Below are 16325 nucleotides of genomic sequence, written 5' to 3' on the forward strand. Positions count from 1 at the left end.
GTGCTGTGTCTGTCCCTTCTGACCCTGACATAAGGTCTGTCTAAGGCTTGAGGTGTGATGGGAAGAAAGCAGAACTGTCCCAGTGGGGCTCGTGGGCCACCTTCCACGTAGCCATGCTTGGATGGGCACAGCACGGTGAACTGTAGCTGCTACCACGTTAGCGGCGCTGGGCCTGAGTCCCCCGAGGTAGTTGCCAGCCCTGGGGAAACCCTGCTTTTGAACTAGGCCCGGTCACACTTTGCTCCATTCCCTGTGTTCCATATTGTCATTGGGCCCTTGTCCGCAGCGGGCTCTACATACCCTGCCCGGCTCCCATAGGTGTTTGATCGAGGGCCTCTAGCTTACTGGAAATCTCAGTAGTTCGTTATCACTTTGCACTGTTTACCCAAGTCCAGTTGTGTCCAGATTTTGTGCGCCACTGCAGTCAGGGTTAGTCGGGGCCACTGGCTAAGTAGCCCTCGTCACATACTAGGACTCTGGTTTCTGGCATTGTCTCAGCACTGGAGGGGCCGGATTCTCTGGCAAAGATAGGTGTCCCCGCTATTATTATACAAAGCCAGACTCAGCTGCAATTGTACAGGGTGTAGCCAGTCACAGGTGGTGAGTGGGTAAACTTGATGTGTGTAGTTTTAGGAAATGCAATTCTCAGGAAGTCTGTAAGGTGAACCAGGTGTGACCTGAGTAATCCCAGCTCTTGGGAGGCAGAACCAGAAGTGTCATTAATTGGAGGCTAGCCTGGGGTATGTGTGAGTTCCAAGCCAGCCTTGGCGCCATAGAGCAACAGTTCTCAACCTGTGGGTCTCTATCCCTTTAACAAACCTCTTAACTCCAAAAAATTACATTACAATTCATAACAGTAGCAAAATTACAGTCAAGAAGTAGCAATGAAAGAAATTTTATGATTGGGGGTCACCACAACATGAGGAATTGTCTTAAAAAGTTAAAACTTTCGGAAGGTTGACGACCACTGCTCTAAAGGATCTTGAAAAAGCAAAACTGACAAATCAAAAATCGAAGCATCCTCAGGTATGAACAGCGCCAGACATGCAGCTGGACGGCAGCTCCCTAATGCACATGGGGCGTGTGAGCTGTCCCAGAGTCTTTCAAAGGAATGGGCACAGTGGGTCAGAGTGTGCCTGGGCTTTCTCCACAGTAGCGACTTTGCACTGTGGCAGACACTGTATTCTTTTCATTGTGTTACTGGTGTTTTCAGAGTCCGTCTTTGGTGGCTGAAGGTTATCTGGCACAGCCTATTACTTGAGTAAACATGTAGGCCATTTGGTTGTGAGCCTAGCCTTCAACTGCTGAGCTGTCTCTCCAGCCCATAGGCCATTTGGTGAAGGATGAAGGTAGTGAAGGATATGGAGTATATAAAGTGCCTTCAAAGCCCCTGGGTCTCAGCTGTAATGCTGTTTCTGACCACTGGGGGTCTGAGGAATGAAACTGGACCTTTTTAAAAGTGGGGACTCGCTGTGACCCTCGAGAAGGCCTGGAACTTACATAGTCCATGCCCAGCTATGTGAGTGCCTGGAGACGGTCGGCAGTGTTGATCGAGTGCCCACATTGAAAGTGAAGTTTGTCTTTAGAATTCAGAAAGTCAGGCTGAAGGCTTGGACAGTCTCTGCACTCACAGTGGCTGGCACATGATTCAGCTTGCCTGCAAGCTGCTCTCCTGGGTGCATCCTTTGTCCTGAGTCATCTGCAGTGTGCCGCTCCATACATTATCTGTTTTCCCCTGTAAGTGTGTCTAAGGAAGTTAACCTCTGCAGAAAGCAGTAATGCAGCCAGTATCATGAGAACTGACACAGCAGAGGCAACCGAGTAATGCAAGCAGTAAGTGTAGTGAGATGCTCGCCATCCGGGAGAGTCTGCATGTGCTGACAGCTGATGGGTGGTCCATGCCCACAGCAGAACCTACCATTGGGCCTGGGGAGATGGCTAAGCCATTAAGAAAGAGCACTATCTGCTCTTCCAAAGGACCCAGGTTCAAATCCCAGCACTTACAGTGACTCTCAAGTATCTGTGACTACAGTCCCAGAGGGCTAGATTGATGTTCTCTTGACCTCCACAGGCATCCAGAGATCCACAAGGATGACCCCAACTAACAATCTAAGCACTAGTAGAGAGGCTACCTTATATGCCATCCTAGAGCCTTCATCCCGTAGCTGATGGAAGCAGGCGCAGACACCCACAGCTAAACACTGAGCCGAACTCCTGGAATCCAGTTGTAGAGAGGGAGGAGTGATGAGCAAAGGGATCAACACCAGGCTGGAGAAACCCACAGAATCAGCTGACCTGAACATGGGGGAGGGACTCATGGACCCCAGTCTAACAGCTGGGGAACCAGCATAGGACCGACCCAGACTCCCTGAATGTGGGTGTCAGTTAGGAGAACTGGGCAGTCTATGGGGCCTCTGGTAGTGGGTCAGTATTTATCCCTAGTGTGGGAATGGACTTTGGGTTGGTAGGAAGTGCTGTGCAGCTCCCTCTGCATCTCTTAGAGCCCGGGGGCTGCCCAGCTGGCCCCTCACTATCATTTGCGTGTCAGACGAGAGTCCAGCTCTCGGGTGCCCCGGGCCCTCATCTGTCTCGCCTCACATGTGTTCACAGGTGGTGGAAAGAAAGAGGACCCCAGCTGAGATCCGAGAAGAGTTTGAGAGGCTCCAGAGAGAGCGGGAAGAGCGCAGACTGCAGCAGCGAACCAACCCAAAGGTAGCCAGCACCGCTCAAGGGGACCTGGGGAAGCCAGGTTGAAAATAATTGAGTGTTTTTCAACTGACTGCATAAAACTGGGTGGGCAAAACCTTGCTGTCTGTCTCAGAGCAGTGTTTTTGTGGAAGGTGGCACCTTGAGTTGCTCAGCAGAGCTGCGGCCAAACACAAGCATTCAGACCCTTGGAGGAACGGGTAAGAGGGGAGGGTAGAAGAGTCTCTAGGTGTGCACAGCTGCAGCCCAGAGTTCTCAAAGGCCTTTCCTCTGTGACACTTCCTGAGCCCTTGGCACTCGGCCTCAGTGAGAAAGGACAGACACCCAGCTATAGCTTAAGCTCCACGGCAGAGGTCCCCTCGCGGTTAGACTGGAGAGCGTATCCAGCTGGCACCAAGCAGGGAGCCTCTGCGCTCTTCACCCCAGGCAACTCTTGTACAGTATCTCTTTCCTTCTGTTTGAGTGGTCGTTCTGAGTTGTGCCCCAGCCAGGAGGCGCATGGCTACCTCGTGAGGTTTGGGGTGTGCATTGCCCAGAATGGGTGTGGTTTGCTGTGCAGGCTGGGCACCGTCACTGTGTGTGGGTGGCCCTGCTGTAGCCTGTCTTGTCACGATAAGCTGGTAGCCTTCCCATCACCTCTTGAGGTACCTCCATCCCCTCGACCATGTGGTTGGAAGAAACTGCAGGGTGATAAGAGGCACATTGTTTTTCTTCCTTTCTTTCTTTTGGTTTTTTGTTTGTTTTGTTTTTGTTAAAAAATAAAGTTTTCTGTTTTGTTTTTTTAGGAAATTGTTTTATAGGGCTGAAGAAATGGCTCAGGAGTAAATGTGCTTTCTGCCAACCCTGACAAATTCAGTTTGATCCCAGGGACAATGTGATAGAGTTGATTTCCAAAAGCTGTCTTCTGACTTACACACACTCTCTCTCTCTCTCTGGCACACACAATATACATAGACAGTTTAAGGTGATTGTTTAGGTTTCCGTGGCAAAGCACAGCCATCAGTTACCGTTGTGACTCTAGTCTGGTCTGTGGGAGTGGGCTGGAGTCAAAAAGCAACCACCCTTGGGCACAGGACAGGGTGGGGGAAACCGTTAGGACCCATGTGTCTGTTGTGCTGAGGGGCAGAAGTGGGCCTGTGACCGGACAGAACCTGGTTGGCCCCGCCCACCTAGGAACTGGTCAGATGAAGAGAGCTGTGCTTTGGAAAAGCAGAGTCCTGTGCTGCTCCCAGGCCATGTGTCTCATGAAGGGCCACGTGTGTGGAGACTCATTATCAGCACAACTTGAACTAAGGGGTGGGAGGCTGGGGTCTTCAAATGCTGATGCCCTTAAGATGGTAAAGTCTAGGTCCTGGTTCTCGATAAACGAAATGATTCTGTGGCTGCTCTCATCATCATCAGAGCTGTCCTGAGGCCAGTGCAAAAAACACAGATGTCCTGTTGCTTTTGGCGGTCTGTACCCTTTATTTTCTGTTGCTGTTATACAACCATACAACCGACCAGGGCTCCTTAGAGAAACCAGAGCTTGTTAGGTTTGCGGTTTTACAGGGATGAGAGTCCACAGAGGACAAGAAGCATTGGCAGCAGGGGTTGGGCAGGCTGGCACGGGAAGCCAAGGGGGCAAACTGAAGTGTCCCTCCCACCAGGCTGCACCACTTAATCCTCCACAGACAATGCAGTCAGCTGGGGACCCGGTGTTCAGATGGCCCAGGATGTGCAGACATTTTCGTTCAAACCCACCACATTGCCTTAGGGGGAAACATTCACTTGGTGAAGTCATTGTTGAGTCTAAGGATCTGCCTCAAGAAAGGGGGGAAAAAAGAGCTTGTTTACTTATAGCCGTTAATGAGAAAACGAAGACCCTACAAGTCTGTGACTGCGGTCTCTTCATCCACAGACAGACAGGTCAGGGAAGACCGGCGGTGGCTGTGGGGGAGAGCAGCGGGGCCATGTGACTGTGAAAGTTAGCTCTCTCGGCGGCTGACGGCTCCTTTGGAGCTGTGTGCTGCACACGGTTAGTCTCCAGTAGCCCCTCCTGCTGTGTGACGGCCACGTGTCACTCGGTCTGATGGCAGAGTGGAGTGCTCTACGGCGCATCAGCAAGCCGCCACCTACTGTCCAGTGTGCAGCCCAGGGGCTAAGGATGACACTTTGATTCTGAGTTTGGTAAAATTCAAAAGAATATTTTGTAACACTTGAAAGTTAGATTGCAAGTGAGTGATGGATTCCCTAGAGGTGGGTGACACTTAGCCAAATCATCTGTATCTGGCTTTGGTGACAGCCCCAGAGCTGAGTGTTCCGTCTTGCCGGTGAGTGCCTAGATTATTCTCTGCTCTTCACGAAGCAACTATGACAGCTTCACTCTGGAAAGGCTTGAAAAGAAGCAGAAGCTTGCTAGCCAGAAAGACAGAAGGAACGTCACAAATTCACACAAACGAAATCACTGGAACTGGCCAGGAAGATGGCACACACCTTTAATTCCAGCACGGGAGGCAGAGGCAGGCAGATCTCTGGGTGCGAGGCCAGCCAGAGTTGGAGAACCAAGCCTGTGATTCAGAGTTAGTGTTGCAGGTTGAAGAGGGCTTGTCCTTAGTAAATGCCTTCTTAGTGTCACCTGGGTGTGCTTGCTGTAGGGCATTTAATGGACTTGGGTGGGAAATTGCACGCACCATCAGAAGCTTCAGCTAACCTCTGGCCCACTTGGTGTGTCCAGCAATTGATTGTTCATTAGCTGTGTGTGTTGGAGTCCCTGTCAGAACTCAGAAGTGACTTCTCACAGAAGAAAACATGTGCTCTGTGTGAGTGAGTGTGTGTGTGTGTGTGAGCGTGTGTGTCTGTGCGTGTGTTTACTGTAAACCGAAGGCCAGCCTTGGGGGGCACACAGGGGAGAAATCCCTACTCTGGTGCTGCAGCAGGCCATCTGCAGATTACTTCCCATAGTCAGAGAGAGCAGAAGGTGGCATCTGGGCCTCTAGGAAATGAAGAAATGCCCCTTGTCAACTAAGGGTGACCAGGCCAGCCATTTTCAGGACAGTTAATTTCATCAAGCGAGTTGTTACTGGGGCCCAGCATTCTCTTGGGCTCACTCTGCCTGTTCCAGCTTAGTCGTTGGCTGTAGATTTGGGTGGACAGTTCCCAGCTTGCTGGAGCTTTCAAACACTGTGGCCTTGTTTAAAAACAACGGGGGTAGGGGGGTGGGGAGGCTGGAAAATGATGACTGGACCACGGTCTGACTTCTGAGTGTCGCTTGTCCTGTGCTGAAGCAGTCCGTCACTTGGTTGTCAGTGTGGAGTCTGTGACAGTAGTTTGTTTGTTTGTGACAGGTCTTGCTTGTAGCCTGGGGTGACTTGCAACTTGTGACCCTCCTGTCTCAATGTCCCTGGTGCTAGGATTCCAGGCTGGGACTACTGTGCTTTTCAGAGGTGGTGCTGGGATTAAAGTGTGTCATCACACTTGGCCTGTGTTCTCCTTGTTGTAGAATTGTTGAGGAAGATACCAGGGCCTTGTACACCCAGGCTCTGCCACTGAGCTAAACACCCTCAGCCTGCCGTTTGAATGATCCCTGGGGTGGACTAGATTCCACTGGCTGACTCTAGACTTCCACCTCCCCTGCACGTGTGGTCCAGTGGTGCCTGGGTCTTGCTGTTCACAGGTTTACTGGCCCAGTGTTGAACAAAGCTTGCTTGCTTGGTGGTTGGTTGATAGGGTTGGTTTGTTTTTGAGCAAGGGTTTTCCTAGGTAGCTCAGGTTGGCCTTGAACTCGATATGTAACTCAGGCTAGCCTAGAATTTAGACCAGTCGCTCTGCAGCTGTGGTAGCTGGCAGAGTGGGCCTGGCCTGACAACTTTTCCATACAAGTCTTCGCCAGCTAGGAATTGCTCCCAACAGATGAGTTCCTAGTAGCTGCCTTGATTTGCATAGCTAGTCTTCAAATGCATGGTCCATATGGTCGAGACCTAGATGGAGAACAATCCTGAGCATGAAGCCAGGGCCATCGCCCCATGCCTGCCTTCCTCCCCTCCCTCCCTCTCCCCCTTCCTCCCTCAGTTTTAAATTGTGGTCATGGATGTGTTACTCTGGAGAGGTGGAGACTATGTGTGTCAGTCTTGGTGGTGTCCACTTGTAATTCCAGCACTTGAGAGGTAAGGCAAGAAAATTAGGAGTTCAAAGCCAGTCTCAACTACATATCAAATTCAATGCCATTGTGGATTATATGAAACTCCCCCCACCCAAAAAAGATCCATTTGAAATTTCTTCATATTATAGCATGAAGAGTATGGAAGTATCTATCGCTCTATTACTCGTAGGCTTTTTCTTTTTGTCTCCATTCAGAACAGTCTTTGGTTTTTTTGGGGGGGAGTTGTCTGTGTGATTTTTGTTTATTTGTTTTTTAAGACAGGGTTTCTCTGTGTAGCCCTGGCTGTCCTGGAACTCTCCCTGTTGACCAGGCTGGTCTCGAATTCACAGATCACCTGTCTCTGCCTCCAGAGTGCTGGGATTAAAGGCATGTGCCACCACCACCTGGCTGTCTGTGATGATTTTTAAACAAACTGTGTTTATGGTCTTTTGAATGTGTCATCAACTGTAGACACTTAACTGTTCTACTCCAGAATGGAGTAGAAGTGTAACTACTTAAAAATGCCTGTTCCACCTACGGACTTTGTTGTCCAAAACTGACGTGCCAGAAGGCCCTCCATCGACTGAGATGCCCCTCAAACCTTCGGAGAACATGTGTGGTTCCTCCTGAGCAGATGCATCTGGGGTGATCCTTTGGCTTCGGTGACTATGATCCCCTTGGTGTTTAGGGCTGATGAACTCTTAGGGCTGAATGAGTTATGTACACAAACCTCTGATCCCAAAGGCCAAAGGTTGCTTGTCCCAGGAACGCTAGGCCAGCCTGAGCACTGCATCCGGAGCCCTCCCTCAGCAGTAGTAATAGTGGAGTGTGGGAACATGAACCTCTATGTTCAGCTCTTGGAAAGGAAAAACAGAAGAGGATCTATGTATGCTTCAGACCTTCCTGTTTAAAAATAATAATAATAATAATATAAAAATAATAATAACAATAGAAATAAAAGTAATAAATGACAATTTAAAAAGTTAGTCTGAGCCAGGGTTGGCAACTTGGGAGTGTAGCCCTAGGTGCTTGGGATGAGAAGTTCAAGGCCAGCCTGAAGCTTACTTTGTCTTGAAAAAATGTCTCAAGGTATTGAGGCGTAGCTGAGGGGGGAGAATTTGCCTTAAACATACTGGGAAAGAGGGAACGGAGAGAGGCCTTGTAAGTACGTACATCTTTCTGAGAAAACAAAAATTAAATACTTTTTTAAAAATGAAATATTGTTTAATTTCATCGTCTGAAGAATGTATCCTGATAGTCATGATGGCAAATACTACCAAACGGTAAAAGTCTGTATATTTCTCAGGAACTGCCAAAACATAGCCAATGCCATTTGATTATTTTTGATGGCATGTGAGGTAAGAAACTGTCAGGAAAATACCAAAAAAGGGGCTGATTTTTAGTGATGCTTAAGAGTTGTGTGCTGTGAGGCTGCAAGCTTTGTGGGCAGGGTTTCCTTGGATCGTAGCCACAGTCAGTTACTTGCTGTTATCTGCTGCTCTCTCACAACACAGCCAAACACCGAAACATTATGTACTCTAGCCTTTCACAGAAAACGGATGACGTCATTCAGCAGATGACAGAGATACTGTGGCACGTCCTATTGCAGAGCAAGCCCACCCTCATTTCCCACCTGCCACAGCTACCCGCCACTGTCCCGTGGTTGTGGTCGACAATAGTTTGACAACTTCCTGCAGCCTACAGGCCGACAGTGGACACCTGCCACTCAGAGGCACATCTAAGTCTACCCACCACCCCCTGAGCCTGGAAGGAGTTAGCTGTACTGAGTGATTTTTGTCAGCAAGCACCATGTGGGCCATCTGAGGCAAGGACAGGCTGTTCCGTTTCATCTTGAAATAGATGGGAGGAGAGAATCTGAAGAGATGGCTTGGGTTAAGAGCACTGCTTTGAAATCATGAGAGCTGGATTCCAGATCTCAGCACCCATATACCAAGCTGAGTGTCCTGAGCATACTTATAACCCCAACTCTGAGGAGAGCAGCAACAGGGGGCCCATTGAGGTTTGTTGGCCTCCAGTCTAGCCAAGAAATGCAGTCCTAGACTTAGGGAGAGACCCCGCCTCAAAGGAATAGGTGGAGAGGAGTAGAGCACACCTGATGCCCTCTTCCGGGCTCTTCGTGTAGAGATCAGGTGTGTGCAATGGGGAAATAAATGAATAGCTTTTTTAAAGCCAAGAGATGAAGTGCATAGGAGAAGAGTGGGCGCCTCGCTGGGCATTCCAGCGAGACAATGACAGATTCCACTAATGGAGAGGTGAGCGTGACCTGTCAGACCCAATCTGCTGTCGCCGTCGCCTTGTAAATTACAGTTTTATTGGGAAGGGATGTGGTGCATGTGTGTGAAAATCAGGGTAATTTGCTCCAGTCCGTTCTCTCTCCACCATGTGGGTTCTGGAGATTGGACTCAGATAGGTGAACTTGGAAGCAGGTATGTCCATTACCCACCAGGCCATCTTGCCAGCCTCTGCTCTAGAATCTTAATTAAACGCAACCATTGTTGCTGGTGATACTTAGTGGAAAATCTTGGCTAATGGCTAAGCCAACAAAAAGCAAGGTAAAGATGGTTTTGGCATACCCTCCGTGACTGCCGTTCAAATCAGAATCCTAGAGGGAGAGGGGGGACAGATTTGTTCTGTCCAGGGTTGGTTGTGGAAGCTGCTTCGAGGGCCTGTAGCAGCAAATCCTGGCAGTCAGGAAGAGAGAGGGGGGAAGCAGGTCCCACTAGGCCCTACTTTCAAAGCACAAAGCTAGGATGGACATTTTTCAGGACAGGTACTTGCTGTGTTACCTGAGCTGTCTTGACCTTCTGAGCTCAAAGGATACTCCTGCCGTAGTGCTTGGGCCTCCAAACAGCTCTCCTCAGCGCCTAGCGGCCTCTGTCTGTCCTGGTTCCCCCATTAGGTGCCCCTGAAGCCACCACTCATGTCTGTGTGTGTGTACTTGCACATCTCCCCTTCTTGGGGACACGGGTTGCTTCTTATTTTGGTGATGGCTTAGGAGTGAATTCATCTGTTGCAGGTGCTACAGCCGCCCATAATCCCAGCCCTGGAGGTGGAGGCCGGAGGATTGGGAGCTCAGGGTCATCCTCAGACTAAGCAACACCAGACTCTCAGTACCCTGCAGGAAGGGGTTTGCACAGCTGGAATGGTGTTACTCCCAAACGAGGGGAAAGACCATTACCCCGGTTCTTGGGTCAAATTATGCAAGCTTTTATTCGAACACAGGGGAAACCTGTAAGACTGGCAGGGTCGGGTTTTGGGGTGTTTCCAGAGGAATTTTGGTTATATAGGAGCTTGGCTGAATGTTTCAGAATGATTTGGCAGCACATTTTATAAGGGTGAATGTTGGGGTATAGAGAATGAAACATGTCAGATTCCAGAAAATGCATGAAAACAGCCAAACCCAAAGTTGACAACAAAAATGTACCTATTTGGGACTTGTACAAGATGGCTATTAGTCTTAAAATGGAGTCATCAGTCCATCGGTGTACATCTGTACTTCTAGCACCTGAGAAGCAGAGTATTGCTTCAGCTTCAATACCAGCATACATAGTGAGTTTTAGGTCAGCCTGGGCCATAAAGTAAGTCCCTACCTTGAAAAATAATAGACTGAAGAGAAATTAATAAAAATGTTTATGATTTTTGTGAATTGCAGTGTGCTCACAGGCACATTTGGTTAAGATATGTACATGTGCCCATGAGAAAAGTCTTAGAACTTCGAAAGAAAATGATAAACATTGTTTTCTGTAAAGGGTTTTTATCCGTGTGCTGGCTAATTTGATATTAACTTGACAGACAGGCTAGAGTCGTCTGAGGAGGGAACTCCAGTTAAGAAAATGCCTTCATAACATTGGGCTGTAGGCAAGCCTATAGGGCATTTTCTTGATTCTCGTGGTTGATGGGGTACAACCCATTGTGAGGAGTCATCTCAGATTGGTGGGTCCTGGATGCTATAGGAAAGCAGGCTGAGTAAGCCAGTAAGCAACACTCCTCTATGAACTCTGCATCAGCTCCTGCCCCCAGGCCCCCACCCTGTCTGACTCCAGTGACAGACTGTGACTATGGAAGCATAAGCCACATAAAGCCTTTCCCCAGCTTGATTTTGGTCATGGTGTCTCATTACAGCTATAGTAACCCTAACTAAGACAGGCAGCAAAATTTTAGCTTAGTATTTCTTTGGTTTTTTTTTTTTTTTTTTTTTTTTTTTTGCTTTTCAAGACAGTAAGTAGCTTTGAAGCCTGTCTTGGAACTCTGTAGACTAGGCTGGCCTCGAACTCACAGAGAGATCCCTCTTGCTCTGCCTCCTGAGTTCTGGGATTAAAGGCATGTGCAACCAACACCTGGCTAGCTTAGTATTTCTTGTGAACATGCTCAACTTTTCAAATGCAGAACCGTGTGTGAGTACCCGTGTGTGCACATTGTGTACCTGCTTGGCCTGGAGGGCACTCTTAGGTCCCGTGGAATTGAGAGGTGGTTGTAAAGAAAAGTATGCCTAGTTTACTTGGCCAGTGTGTAGGTGCCATAGCCAGGGTCCATGTGGTCCCTGCATGGCCAGGTCACATGCTTCTCTCCCCCACATCTTGCCTCTGGTGCTACTCCCTCTGCAGTGTGTCCAGGCTGCCTATTCCCGTAGAGCTGGTATTTTCAGGCTCTGATAGTCTAAGGCATTGCGAAGGTTTTGTTTGAACTGTGACATTCATGCTTCATGGGCTTCATGGAGCGCCGTCCTTCCGTGAAGTCAGACACCTGAGCACTCGGCTTCAACGCTGTCATTGCGCAAAGAGCAGCACTCGGTGTTGACTGCGCGTTTCTCTGCCCCAGGGAACCATCAGCGTTGGAGTAGATGCCACTGACCTTTTTGATCGCTATGATGAAGAATATGAAGACGTGTCCGGAAGTGGCTTTCCGCAGATTGAGATTAATAAAATGCACATATCCCAGTCCATTGAGGTAAAGCAGACCCCTCTCCCCGTACAGCCTGGGCCTGAGTTAATGAGGCGCAGTGCCGGAGCAGCTGGATGGGAGTCGGCTCAGGGTTTCTCCTCATCTTTATTTATGAAAGGCTGCAATTAGCCACAGAGACAGGGGAAGGGATGGCGAGAGAGCGGGTGAGCATGCTCCGTTTGGCCTTGTTTGTTACTGCTCTGCCCCCACACACAGGCAGCTGAGTGCTGGCACTCAGCTCCCTAGGTCCCAGATCTTGCCAGTTAGCAGTGCTACTGGTGTAAGCATTGATGGCCAAGGTCATGGTGGTTTAGGAAAGACGGCAGCCCTGGCTGGCAGATAATTCTCAAAGCCAGTCTCAGTTCTAACTTCCGGACTGCAGAAGACAGTAGCAGCTGTGGTCCTGAACCGGGGAATTTGAACACCACCCTCTTGTCCCTGGGTGCAATAGGGGCAGGCCATTCTACTTAAGACACCAGGGTCTCTGCCTCCATAAATCTTCAGTTATTAGCAAGTGCATGAGGCTGCCCCATGGAGTCCATGCCAAGTGAGAGCCTTGGTGGTAGACGGGACTAGAGAGCCCAGACAGCACATTACGGGAAGGCATGCAGTTCCTACTGGAGCACAGTAGACCTGGTGCTCGGCCACTCTCTGGGTTGGGGAATTCTCCCCTTGAAATGGCTGCAGATCAAGAGCTAACTCTGTAGGCAGAGTGCCCGACACATGGACTCGGTCCCCGGTACCATAGACATACATAAATGCACATGCCAGCACTCAGGAGGCAGAGGCAGGCGCATCATCCCACAAGGAGGCTAGCCTCATCTGCACCCCACAGCCAGAGCGACATAGTGAGACCCTCTCAAAAAAGAGTTTTGTAAAATAAACTTCTTTCATGACCACATGCCACTGACGTAACGTAGGGAGAGAGCCAGCAGTTGAGGAGGCCGTTTGCCTCTGTGTCCTGAACTGCCAGGTGACCTGTGTCTTAGGCTGAAGGTGTCCTCATTGTGTCTGTTCATTTGCTACTAGTGGCTGTCCTCTCCTAGGCACCCTTGACAGCTACAGACACAGCCATCCTCTCTGGAAGCCTCTCCACCCAGAATGGCAATGGTGGTGGTTCCATTAACTTTGCACTCCGGCGAGTCACTTCTGCAAATGGATGGGGAGAGGTAAGAGCAGCTGGATTCTGGCCCATACGTGGTCCCATTAGCGAATAGTCACACGACAAGCTGACCTTCACTGCCTGAGGGGTGTTGCCTGCAAGTCCCCCGGGCTAGTAATTAGTGAGACAGCTGCTGAGTGTGGGAAGGGGAGATGGCCCAAGGCCACACCAGCGCCCTGATAGGAGACCTTCCTACGCAGGGCCAGCAGTACAGGGAGAGGTGTGTGCCGCTGGCTATGGCAGGCAGCAGGTGGCGCTGCAGGGGCATGGGGAGTGTGGACTACCAGTCTCCTCCCTTTCCGACTTGAGCCAAGGGAGGTCAGAATTCAGGATTGAGAGTCTGGGCCAGTGAATCTGGGGCAGAGGTGATACTGAGATGCTCCGCTCGGAGTCTGCCAACCCCCTGTTGAGAGCCTGGCCAGGTTCATGCTGAGCCCTGGGTTGCTGCTGGAGAAAAACACCACTAATGCTTTCTGTTTGCTTTCCAAACAGTTGGAGTTCGGAGCCGGAGACCTCCAGGGGCCTTTATTTGGTCTCAAGCTGTTCCGTAACCTCACACCAAGATGGTAAATATATGAGATCACTCCTAAGTTAGAGCCTGTGAATTCTTGTGATTGTGGACATCTAAAGTTTCTGTGCTGTGCGCAGCCTGCGGGCTAGAAAGAGCTCTGCATTGGGAAGCAGGGCCCAACCCCAGCACACTTTGTTCTGAACTGAGCAGCTGTCCACCTTGGGACCATGTGCCTTAGAGTCCTGTGAGACGTGTGTGTGTGTGTGTGTGTGTGTGTGTGTGTGTGTGTGTGTGTGTGTGTCCTTGGATTGCCTGGTGGCTGGGTAGACTTGGCCACACCAGAGTTAATGTCTCTGCAGCTACAGTGAAGACAGTACCAGATAATAGTTCATTACCGTGGGGGTCACGGTGGCAGACCCTGAGGGATCAGTCACGTCACATGTAAAGTCAGGACAGAGAGGCCAGGTGTGGCCATGCACACCTTTAACCCCAACACCTGGGAAGCAGAGGCAGATGGGTCTTTGAATATGAGGCCAGCGTGGTCTACAGAGCACATTCCAGGCCAGCCAGAGATAGTCTGTCCTCCTTGATGCTCAGTATCCAGATCAGCCATGTCTCCCTCCAGGGCTCCCTACTCCATGGCCATGTCCAAGCTCAGCCTTTACAGTTGCTATTTAAAACCAGTTGTGTGGTGATACGGAGGTAGATAGAGGCTGGGAGATGAGAAGTTGAGGGTCAGGAAGGGCGAGCATGGTGGTAATCCCGTCATTTGAGGGGTAAAAGCAAGCAGGAGGATCGGGTGTTCAAAGCCAGCCTTTGGTTCATACCACATCAGAGACCAACCTTTGGCCTCCAAAGCAAACAGCCTGTGGGATGGTCTCCATCTCTGGCCAGTGTCTGCCTTGCTTACCTACTGATTCCTTCCCTTTGAGACAGAGCTGCGTCTCACCCCTGCCTTTTTTCAGCTTCTCTGCACTTTCTCTTAGAGCTCCGGGATGACCTTCTGTCTTCTGGTTCTCCTAACTCATGTAGGTGAAGCAGGAAATGTAGCCTTTCGCTAACATGACCTGAGTTTCAGGCAGGTGAGGGACTTTGGCCTGGGTCTTGTGGAAACTAAGGAACTGGTTCTTCTTATTCATTTGGCTGAGGGAAGCTCCTGGGAGTATAAAGTAATACTGATTCAAAGTGTGTTAGCCAGGTGGTGGTGGCACCCACCTTTAACTCCAGCATTCGGGAGGCAAAGCAGGAGGATCTCTGAGTTTGAGGCCAGTCTGGTCTACAGATGGAGTTTCAGGACAGCTAGGACTACATAGAGAAACCCAGTCTTAAAAAAAAAAAAAAGTCAGGCGCTAGTGATGCATGCCTTTAGTTCCAGCTCTCGGGAAGCAGAGGCAGGCAGATCTCTGTGAGTTTGAGGCCAACCTGGTCTACAGAGCTAGCTCCAAGAGAGGCTCCAAAGCAATACAGAGAAACCCTGTCTCAAAAAAAAAAAAGACATTTGTGTGCCATGGTTACCTTAGTGGTTGCTTTAATCCAGAGCTTAGAAAATCAAGAAAGAAATGACTAGATGATGCAGTGAGTGTTGACTGTGTTCTGAGGACACCAGTTATTTGTCAGCCTCCTTCCGTCCATACTGGTGAAATACACTTTACCCAGAAGGTGGGGCTGTTCTTCTAGAAGTCGACGTCAGAGCCCTTCCTGAAAAGCTGGTTTTTCTATCATTTCAGTTAAGTAGTCAATAGCAGGGTGGACATCAGGATCCTGGGCAGTTTTTTAAGATTAATAAGGGCTAGAGAGATAGCTCAGCATTTAAGAGCACTTGTTGCTCTTGTGGAGGATCTGGGTTTGACTCCTCGCCCGCACACCAGCTCCTAAGCACGCACGGCACACATTCCTGAATGTACACAAAACACTCATACACGCAAGATAAAAGGTTTTAGGGGTGTGTGGTGTGTGTACAGGCTGGAGTTCCACCCAGGACTTCTGACTTACTGCCGTGTGCTTGAGGCAGGTAGCTCTACTCTTTCTTGTGAGTTGATACACTTGGAAGGTAAGCTGTTCATGCTCCAAGCTCATGCTGAAAAAACCAGAATGCCTAACATTGATGCTATCTCTCAATGGCTGCAGATCAGCCAGGTGACTTGAGCAGCATTCAGCAGAGTTTAGGGACCAACTGCTGTCCTGAGCCAACTGTGTTGTGTTCGAAATGTCACCAGGATTGCCTTCTGTTGGCTCTGTGGGTGGAGAGTTGGGGTCACCAGAGAGGGTCCTAGAAAGACAGACTTCCCCTTTGTCTTCCCTCGCTCTGCTGCTTTCCTTGCTAAGAGCTGGCCTGGAGATTTGGAAGTGAGTCTCAGCCTGGCAAGAGGACACCGTAGAGCCTGCGTCACCTGTACCCTTTCTGTCTGTCCCCCCAGCTTTGTGACGACAAACTGTGCTCTGCAGTTTTCATCCCGTGGAATCCGGCCTGGCCTTACCACTGTCCTGGCTCGGAACCTGGACAAGAACACTGTGGGCTACCTGCAGTGGCGATGGGGTATCCAGTCGGCCATGAACACTAGCATCGTCCGGGACACTAAGACTTGCCACTTCACTGTGGCCTTGCAGGTGAGTAGAGGAGCTGCAGTCTCTTGAAGATCCTGCAATCCTGCGGGCGCCTCTGCGTACACCCAGCAGTGCTTCTAGTGTGGAAGGAAAATGTTCTCAGTTAGGCAGGTGGCTGGTTCCGGTCATCTGAAAGGAAAGTGGTGTCCTCGCACCCTTATATCAGAGTGGTGCTCTCCTCTCTCTAGGCTCTGTGGTCAGGCAGAGAGGTGGAAGCTGCTGGGGAGCAGGTCTCTCGAGAGTGGCTGCTCCTGGATTGTTCC

At 49.9% G+C, this 16325-nt stretch overlaps 1 protein-coding gene across 1 annotated transcript in view; it reads left to right on the plus strand.

Moving 5' to 3' along the window:
* Positions 1-16325, plus strand: part of Dnajc11 (DnaJ heat shock protein family (Hsp40) member C11) — a 45504-nt gene that overhangs the window by 20730 nt on the left and 8449 nt on the right. Inside the window, exons 4-8 of the mRNA XM_051173813.1 lie at positions 2611-2712; positions 11663-11791; positions 12832-12954; positions 13440-13513; positions 15876-16065. Coding sequence (XP_051029770.1) covers positions 2611-2712; positions 11663-11791; positions 12832-12954; positions 13440-13513; positions 15876-16065 — 618 coding nt within the window. The remainder of the gene's footprint in view (positions 1-2610; positions 2713-11662; positions 11792-12831; positions 12955-13439; positions 13514-15875; positions 16066-16325) is intronic.

This window comes from Phodopus roborovskii, unplaced genomic scaffold (assembly GCF_943737965.1).
Source record: "Phodopus roborovskii unplaced genomic scaffold, PHOROB, whole genome shotgun sequence".
NCBI classification, from domain to species: Eukaryota; Metazoa; Chordata; class Mammalia; order Rodentia; family Cricetidae; genus Phodopus; species Phodopus roborovskii.